At 36.5% G+C, this 9,639-nt stretch overlaps 2 protein-coding genes across 5 annotated transcripts in view; one reads left to right on the top strand and one right to left on the bottom strand.

Annotated features, from left to right (window-relative positions):
- The window catches only part of ATP6V1D (ATPase, H+ transporting, lysosomal 34kDa, V1 subunit D), a 19,166-nt gene extending 16,211 nt beyond the window's left edge, over positions 1-2,955 (top strand). The window contains exons 8-9 of one of the 2 annotated variants that reach the window (XM_005877913.2): positions 1,028-1,106; positions 2,046-2,955. In XM_005877913.2, the coding sequence (XP_005877975.1) occupies positions 1,028-1,106; positions 2,046-2,187 (221 nt within the window). In that variant the 3' untranslated portion in view covers positions 2,188-2,955. The remainder of the gene's footprint in view (positions 1-1,027; positions 1,107-2,045) is intronic. The other variant, XM_014549120.1, reaches the window with a different exon arrangement.
- A 13-nt stretch (positions 2,956-2,968) lies between these two features.
- The window catches only part of MPP5 (membrane protein, palmitoylated 5 (MAGUK p55 subfamily member 5)), a 75,819-nt gene continuing 69,148 nt past the window's right edge, over positions 2,969-9,639 (bottom strand). For all 3 annotated transcript variants that reach the window (XM_005877915.2, XM_005877916.2, XM_014549119.1), the window contains one exon: positions 2,969-5,885. In XM_005877915.2, the coding sequence (XP_005877977.1) occupies positions 5,709-5,885 (177 nt within the window). In that variant the 3' untranslated portion in view covers positions 2,969-5,708. The remainder of the gene's footprint in view (positions 5,886-9,639) is intronic.

The raw sequence follows: 9,639 nt of genomic DNA, 5'->3' as shown, positions 1-9,639 counted from the left end.
AAAAAAACTATAAAATACTACAGCATATTATATGTACCCTTCACCCAATTTCTTAGGTGTTAATAATTTAAACATAACCATTTACAACTAACAAAATTTGGAATATATTTTTCTTATAATCTCTTTAATGTTACTTAATCCATTTACTTTGTTTTTGTTAATCTTCACCCAAGGATATTTTTCCATTGAATTTTAGAGAGAGTGAAGGGAAAGGGAGAGACACATTGATTGGTTGCCTCCTGCACATGCTTTGATAGGGACTGGGGATCAAGCCAGCAACTGAGGTACATGCCCATGACTGGAATCGAACCTGGGACACTTCAGTCCACGGGCTAATGCTCTAATCACTGAGCAAAACAGGCAGCAGCTTAATTCATTTACTTTTAATCTATATGTGTCTTTATATTTAAAGTGGGTGTTTTTTTTTGATTCGCCCTCATAATCTGCCTTTTAATTGGTGCATTTATGCCACTGACTTTCAGAGTGCTTACTGATAGAATTACTACCATATCAGGCGGCTTCTGGGGCTTCTGGGGCAAGGCGGGGCCGGCTTCTGGGGGCTTCTGGGGCAAGGCAAGGCGGGCTGGCCTGCCCTGGATGGCGGTGCGCTGGTGGCTCACGCTGTTCCGCCCTGCCCGAAGTATGCAAATTAGCCGCCATCTTTGTCGGCAGTTAATTTGCATATTGTGCTGATTAGCCAATGGGAGGTGTAGCGAAGGTATGGTCAATTACCATGTTTGTCTATTATTAGATAGGATATGAATTCAGTGAAATATATATTGTGGTCCAATGTAATCTGTCTATAGAAAAGACATAGAAGGGCATATACCAAAATGTTTATAGTAGTTACTTTAGGGTGGTTGGATTATACTGCATTTCCTTTTTATGTTCTTGTTTTCTAAATTTTCTGCATTAAGTGTACATTGATTTTATAATTAGAAAAAATAACTGGTATACAAATGAGCATTGGCAATTAGAAAAAAAAGGTTTAAAGTTCTCACGTGTATATTATGTTTTTAAACCCTAGTCATCATTCCCAGGATTGAACGCACCCTTGCTTATATCATTGCAGAGCTGGATGAGAGAGAGCGAGAAGAATTCTATAGGTTTGTTGGAATTGGCAGTTATTGATCATTTTCTGTTTTCCATATTCCAGTGTCTCTATTTGCTGAGAAATTTGTTGGCTTCTGTTCTTTAGAATTAGCATAGCTTGCATTTTACTCTGATTTGTAAGAAACAAGAAATAATATTGCCAAAGGCTGTGAGGACAGATCTATGCCAAGTTTTGCACATACCTAAAACAGCAATCTCCAAAAGCTTTGGTCAGAGGAGCTATTAATAGACTTGGTTATTTTAAAAAGTGCAACTGATTTATGGGGGTGTCTGTCTCCCATATAAAAAGAAACTGGATTAATCAATCAGTATGTATTACATGTTGACGGTGTTCCAGAAGGGGACATCACATAATAGTGTAAACCATACCATTAGAGAATTGGTGCAGTACTTGGAGAGAAATGCACGTATATAATTGGTTATGAACATTCAGAGCTAGTAGGGTCAATAAATACTAAGTAGGTGGAGTATAGGGTCAGTGTTCCAGGTTCCAAAGTGGGAGACAGATGAAGGCAGGCATATTCAGGGAAGACACGGCCCTCTTAACTCTGAGCAGCGTCTGAGTATGATTTATAATCTTAATTATCAAAGTTTATTTAGTTCTGTCCTTCAGTGATGTTTAGGGTTGTGGTGAGCCAAATGGAATGATACAGAATTTTAATAAATGCCTAAATGCTCAAAATCTGTTCCAATATCAGGAAATAGATTTCAAAGTTTATTTACCTTGGGAATAGGAGTTTTTGAAATTAGTTATTAGCTTAAAATATGTGTATCCTACCTCAAATCTTCTTTTAATGGGCTATAAATTACTAAAATTGAAATTAAAATAAAGTTTTGTTCTAGTTTGTGCTTATTATCCTTGTTACAAAACTAGAAGAAAGCAAATCTACTTAGTACTGAAATAGCATTCAGAAAAACCCTTTACTTTACAGGTTAAAGAAAATACAGGAGAAGAAAAAGATTCTCAAGGAAAAAACTGAGAGGGAATTGGAGAAACGGAAGGTAGCTGGAGAGGTGACGGAGCCTGCCAATCTTCTGGCTGAAGAGAAGGATGAGGATCTTCTGTTTGAGTAATCTTGCCTGCTCTGGTTCTTCTTGCCTGCTCTCATTCTGTTCTTTCAGAAGTTCTGACGTGACATCATTTTAGTTCAGTGTGTAGGTTTGGTTCGTGTGGTTGTTTATTTTTTGGTCTAATTTCACTGGTTGTAAAACTTCCCTGGATGTCCATTTATGGGTTACTTTTGCAGAATCCTAATTTACCAACCATTGATCACAGATGAGATTTAGAGAACCTGCCTAGGAACTTGTAGAATTTATTCTGCAGAAGTGTCAACCCTCCCCAATTATAAATGGTTACAAGTGATTGGCTTACCAAGCATATTAGGAAATTCCCCTTAGGAACCACAGTGGTCTCAGGCCAATACAAGGAGGCCAGCTACTGTAGGAGCACTCTCCATTCCTACCCACCCACACCCCTGGTGCTGCTGTCTGACATAGCTGCAGCCATCCTGTGTTTCTGTGGTACTTCTCCAGCTCTAGGAAAGCCTTCCCTTAATTTACCTTGCATGACAGGTCTCTGTTTGTTCTGTCATGGAACAGTTGTGCCAATTTGCATGTGACTGTGGTATAAACAGTAAAATGATTAAAAAGAAATTAAGGAAACAGAACTTAATATCTGTGCCGGTAGGGAGTATTCCTCTATGGTGAAGAATAAGTTAAAAGATGTGTGTGTTTCACCCAGAGGTTCCAATGGACTGACTTCTGGCACAAATGTAAAGACAGGATGGTCGTTAGATATGCTGAAACCTTAAATGGCAGAGGATATAAATAAAGCAAAAAAAAAGTACTTGGTGGCTTTTTTTTTTATTTGAAATATAATTTTACTTTTTATTTTTACAATACAGTGTGCAGTATAACATCTCAAAATAATAGAGTGCAGATACAGGACAAGAGTACAGAGGATTAACAATGTCAGAAAGGTCACCTTATTAAGGCTAAATCCCTGGTTCATATTTTCACACATTCATAAAATTACATTCAAATTATTCCTTATTGATACTTATTCCTTATGCCATGAGAAAAGGGAAAAAAATCCAGACATTAGATTTTCATAGATAGCAAATCTGGATTAGTCTAAATACTGTTCTCCTTTTTGTTTGTTCTGACTTAAGATTTACTAAAGGGAGATATTTCCTTATTTGAATAGCACGTGCATTTTATTAGCTATTGGTATCATTCCTATAAGTGGTTAAGACCTCCCCCACTCTGGGGTCTCCAATCAGAACCACAGGGGACAGGAAATGGAACTGGCCACAGTGGCTAGGTGTACAGCAAGCGTTTCCATTTTCTTTCAAGGAAGTTAGCAACAACTCAGTGTTCACTTTGCTTAGGGACTGTGTTAACTATCAGCACATCCAGATCACTGGGCGAAGCGTTTCTATACCTCTACCATTGCTGATGAGGAAAAAACTGTAAGACTTCATCGACCCCCAAAATATCTCGTCACTTTAGACTTCCTAAAGCATACTATGGGATGGCATGTACCCTGGTTTGGGATTTGCTTGTTAAAGCCATATCTGAGTCTTGCTAGCACATGGCATATGTGCATCGACGGTCTGCAGATTAACTCGGGGAATGAAACAGCCACTGACTGACACTACCTGAAATCTCATTCTAATGCAATTCAAGCTGCCACCATTTTAGATCTTGGGGTTAAAAACAGTTGTCAGTTATGATAAGCACCTCACAAAACTCCACTGTCTACCACTGACTGCCTTTCATTCCCGAGGAGAAAAACTGCAAGACTGAGAAGATGAAGTGCTTATATTCCTTGGTTTCCAATGCTAAACATCAGTGTGTGAGCTTTGCATTTCCTGCTATAAACTTGGAGTGTTTCAGACCTGAAGAGACAGTGTATATGGCATTCCTTCTCTTAACCCAGGATGTTTCTTCCTAATGAACATCTTGAATTTCCACATAAGACACACACTGCAGCCAACTTCAACACCATGCAAATTTGAACAGAAAAAGGCAACGTATAAACTGTACATTTGTTCAAATAAATGTAGACAAAAAATCAAATATACATATGACACAAACTACCCATTAAAAACTGCTTACATTAAATTAAGTGACAATTCAATATTATTCCAGTGTTTAGCTTTGAGAACAGGAAATGTAGCTAAAGTCATCACAAAAATAAAACGACATTCACATTTGAGGTTGTTTGTCACACATCACACCATCCCTAAAGGCTTGAAAAGACTACAAATCAACTTTCCATGCCAGTGTGAAAATCCCCTTAGTTTAAACATTTATGATTTAACAAGCTATTGCATTATGGTCCTAAGAGACAGATGTTGTTAGGACAAAGGCCTCTATATATGTTTAACTTCCCCCAACCCCACCCATGTTCCTTTCCTTAAAATGTCAAATGACTTTCAGGTCATTCTTTCCTTCTGATCTCAAAGTCAATTGTCAGAGTATTTCCCTCAGATATAATTTTAGTCCAATCTGAACAAGTGTTGTGTTAACAACCATTTGTCAATCTATTAAATATTAGTATACAGTACAGCAGCTATATTCATCACAGAATTCCAGTTTATTACCTGTATATATAGCACAGTCATCAAATTATACTGTGCTCCTATATAAAAAATGCAAAAACTGTCAAAGGTGCTATGTCCTTTCATGTATATAAAAAACTTCATTATGAGAAACTTTAACAATCAACACAGTTTATATGAACATCTGCCATTCATAAAAATGTAACTTACACATTCTGTTGTACTATGCAGATCAGAGAAAGGAAGCAAGGTTATCAAATCAGTTGTGACAACTTAAGGAAAATTCAAAAAATCATATCTTTAAAAAGATCATCATGCGCTTAACTAGATCAGAGTCTGTAGTAAAGTCCAATCCACAAAGCTTGAGCTAAAAATTGGTGCTTCTAACGGAATGTTTTTCAAGAATTAAAACAAGTGAATTCAAGTCTATGAGTAGCTCCAGACCAATGTGGCACCTTAAAAAATATTTTAATCACTCTAAACTATTTAATGTATTTTTTGTAGTGAGTTCTCGAAATCTGGTGTGTATATACTTTCAGCACAAAAAATTTTTAAGGATAGTATTTCTGATGACTAAATCAGTTACCTAAATAAAATTTTGCCCAGTACACAGAAGCACAGTCCCTACCCACCCCCCAATTCCCATGAAGTCATTTAAGTTAACTGTTAAATAACATTAATATTTGTAACTATGTGAGACATGGGCTGCTGAGTATATACACACACGTTTTTAATGGAACTATGCCTAGGCAGAAAAGATTTAAGTGAAAACGAAAGGTTTTTACATGGATAAAACCTTTGAAAGCTTCCATTTAGAATCCCCAAATGAGGCAAGAACCAAAAGCCATAGGGAATAAAGACTGCTGTGCACAAATTAGCTATGGGGATTTTCTTCTCACTAGTTTGAGATCTAGCAACAGGCCTACATTGCGTGCCACCTTACCCTCACAGTCTTGCTGAAGTATCAGGTTTACCTTCATACTGACAGTGCCAGATCAAGTCCAATCATGCCACAGATGGATGTTTCCTTCACCTCAGCCAAGTGGACGGCACCCACTGAGGTTCAGTATCAAGTTTGTTAATTAACCTAAGTAATTCCTGATAGGCTTTATCAAGATCTGAATTCACAATTGCCGTGTCAAAGTAGTGACCATTGTTCTGCTCCATTTCTCTAGTTTTCTCAATGATTTCTCTCAACTCTTCTGGCTGTAAAGAGTAGATAAAAAGTGTGAAGTTAACGCCTTACCAAAGGTGGCCAAGGAACAAGTAAACTGCTTTCCTTCTCTCAAAATACTCCACCTCAGGAGCTCCTTCCCAGCCTTGTCATGCCCACAGTGACTTCCTTTGCTCTTCTGGCATCTTCAGGACTCACACTGTGAGTCATTTGGGATGCAATATAATCTATTTATACTGTGATTTAGGTTTTCATATGTTTCTGTCTTATCTCACCCACAAGACTTCAAGAGCAAAGACGATTACTTTGAGTTCCCCACAGACATTCATTTTAAAATGTTTTAGGGCATCCTAACCTCTTCCTAAAAAGAACATCTTCTGTAACACCGAGTGAACCTTTATGGGTGGAGCAGGAGTGGCAGGACCCAAAGCGCAAACTATTCTTGGCTCTTATAGAGCCCCTGTTCTTTATTGCAGAGTTAGGCAAGTTAAACATCTTATTGGAAAAGCAAAGGATCAATAGAATGGATATCTTTTTTTAATGAAAATATTGCTGGTCAACCCAAGATTTAATAATTGAATACAGCTGACCCTTGAACAACACAGGTTTCAACTGCACAGGTCTACTTACAGGCAGATTTTTTTCAATAAGTATCTGTATAACTGTTTTCGATCCGAGGTTGGGAGTCTGCGTATATGGAGGGCCAATTGATCTACACCATTTTATACAGGGCACTTGAGCATCTTCGGATTTTGGTATCCACTAGGGGTCCTGAAGCCAATCTCCCACATGTAGCTAAGTACATACTCAGCTTAATATGTTAAATTTCTACTTTGTTTTCAATACACAAAGGTCTTTAAGATGCAAAAACTATACTAAGAAGAGTCTGGGAAACAACAAAGAGCAGGCTACTTTCAAATATTGGGTAAGGGAAACAACTATTTCACATAGACAAGCAGGTGGCAAGGCTGTGTGCCTCTGATGATCAGGCACAATTGTTCAAGAAAGTGAAACTGCCTCCAAACCACCCCTGTCAATAAAGAAAACTAAACTCAAGTCCAAATGTGTGATATAAAAGTTACCCACTATATTGGACCCATAATACAAAACTAGTTATATCATTTAGCTGGTTGAACTTCTGTAACAGCAGGAAAACATATTAAAAGTCTGACAGCTCTGGCTTGTCCTGAGGCAGTGGCTTGTGTAGCTCTCTCATTTTCATTCTGGAATGTTGTGCATCTGGCTGTGGTACACAGAATCCTTTGTTCCCTAACAAGGACTCTGCTCCACTATTGTAACCAAACACACTGACATTCTTGCTGAAACTTATGTGTACTCAAAGCTTAAGATTATTGAAAGAACATTCCAGAACTCAAAACAAAATATAAACTTTGTGGTGCTAGAGTTGAAATGTAAATGTTAAACCTAAAATCTTACATAGATTCATATGAATATCCAATCTACCTAGTTTTTATCAAATTTAAGGCATTATTTAATCTTTTCCCAAAAATGGCTTTTATATCACTTATTTTGTTTTAATTTCCTCTTATTTTTCAAATTATAATTCATGACTAAAATGAAACAAAATGTTTTTGCTCAAAATTAGCCTACAGGGAAAGTGACTAAGTTCAGACTATCAGTTTGCCACTCTCAAGGCCCCCTTTAGCAGAACAGATTCTGAGATTCAAAGTACAATCAATTGATTTTTTACATTCTGTACCCAGAGAAACACCAGCACTTTCCTAGCTAGCACAATTTCATTCACTTAAAAGTGAGGATTTGTTTTTATTCAACACTTCTATTTTGTGAGTGATAAAGCACTATTGGAAATACCAAAGGGGATAAAAATAAAACATAAATGAAATTAAAAGGCAACAAATACATCACCCTCTATCCAACAAATACAGAATATATATTCTTACTAGTGTGTATGGAACATACACCAGTACAGAACACAAGTTGGACCATAAAATAAGGTTCAACAAATTTGAAAGACTGATATCTTACAGAGTATGTTCTTTGACCACAATGGAATTATAAATCAATAAAATATTTTTTGAAATCTCCAAACAGGTGGAAATTATATACTTCTAACAACCTATGGGCTAAAGAAGAAAATGACATAGAGAATTAGAAAGTATTTTAACAAAATAATAATGAAAAATATAACCTCAAATTCTATAGGACACAACACTAAAGAACTGCTGAGAGAAATTTGTAGCTTCATATTAGAAAAGGAGATTTAAAACTCATCTACTGAAGACAGCAGAGCAAGTACAAATTAATGCAAATTACAACAAAAGAATAAAAATAAGACATGTCAATTAAATAGAAAACAGACAAAAAATAAAGAAAATTAACAAAGACAAAAGTACTCTGATTTAGTTCTTTTCTAAAGGGTTTCGCTCATTCCTTTTAATTTCCATATAATTTAAAAAATATATATTTTATTGATTTTTTAAGAGAGGAAGGGAGAGAGATAGAGAGTCAGAAACATCAATGAGAAACATCGATCAGCTGCCTCCTGCACACCCCCCACTGGGGACGTGCCCGTAACCAAGCCACACGCCCCCGACCGGAATCGAACCTGGGACCCCTCAGTCCACAGGCCGACCCTCCATCCACTGAGCCAAACCGGTCAGGGCTCCATATAAATTTTAAAATCTTTTCAATTTCTACAATAAAGCCTGCTGAGATTTTTTGAAATGGTAACAGATTTCTTGATATATATATAGTCACAGAGTTGTGCAATCAACACCACAATTCAATTTCAGAACATTTTCATCACTCCCCATCCCCACCCCCCAAAAAACTATACCCATTAGCAGCCACTCCCCATTTTCTACCACCCCCAGCCCTAGGCAACCACTAATCTACTTTCGGTCTCTATAGAGTTGTCTATTCTGGGCATTCCATAAAATGGAATCATACACTATATGGTCTATGTTATACTATGTATCACTTCATTCCTTTTTATGACTGTTTCCCAAGACTTAAAATAAAGCTACAGTATTCAGTGCAATATTAGCATAAATATGTGAATCGAGTCCAGAAATAATCTATAATCTCCCCTGAAACCCTCCTCCCTGATCCTCCCCCCTCCCCCCCTGCCAGTATATGTGGTCATTTTCTTTTTACAAAAGTGCCAATGTAATTCAATGGGAAAAAGGATAGTTGTTTTTTTTTCTTCAAGAAATGATTCTACAGCAACTGGATAGCCACATGTGATTTAAGAAACAAAACAAAAAGCCAATCTCCACTCTTGCCTCACACTAAAACAGAGATGAACCTGAGATAGATCACAGAACTAAAAGTAAAAGCTAACACAAGAAAGTTTTTTAAGAAACCAAAGGATGAAATCTTCATAACCTGGAGTAGACAATTTTTTTTAGTATAAGAAAATCAATAACTATAAGAAAAATGAAAAAAGTGTACTTCATTAAGATTAAACATTTCTGATCTTCAAAAAAATTAAAAAGATACAAAGACTGAGAAAATATTTATATACAGATATAGAGAATAAGAAAAATAACAATTAAAAAATAAGACTTGAGGCATTTCACAAAAGAACATGCCTAAACGATTATGTGAAAAGATACTATCATCAGTCAACAGGAAAATGTATAATGATAACACTTCATACCTACTAGAATTAAAAAACTGCTACATACAATAGTAAAAGTTGGTAAAAATGTGGAGCCAATGGAACCAAAGTGAGAGCATAAAATGGCAAAATGTTTTTAACACAATTTGGCAGTTTTTATACAGTTAAACAGGCATGTAGCA

This window comes from Myotis brandtii, unplaced genomic scaffold (genome assembly GCF_000412655.1).
Source record: "Myotis brandtii unplaced genomic scaffold, ASM41265v1 scaffold536, whole genome shotgun sequence".
NCBI classification, from domain to species: Eukaryota; Metazoa; Chordata; class Mammalia; order Chiroptera; family Vespertilionidae; genus Myotis; species Myotis brandtii.
The sequence above is the reverse complement of the archived record's forward strand: the minus strand, read 5'-3'. Positions and strand labels throughout refer to the sequence as shown.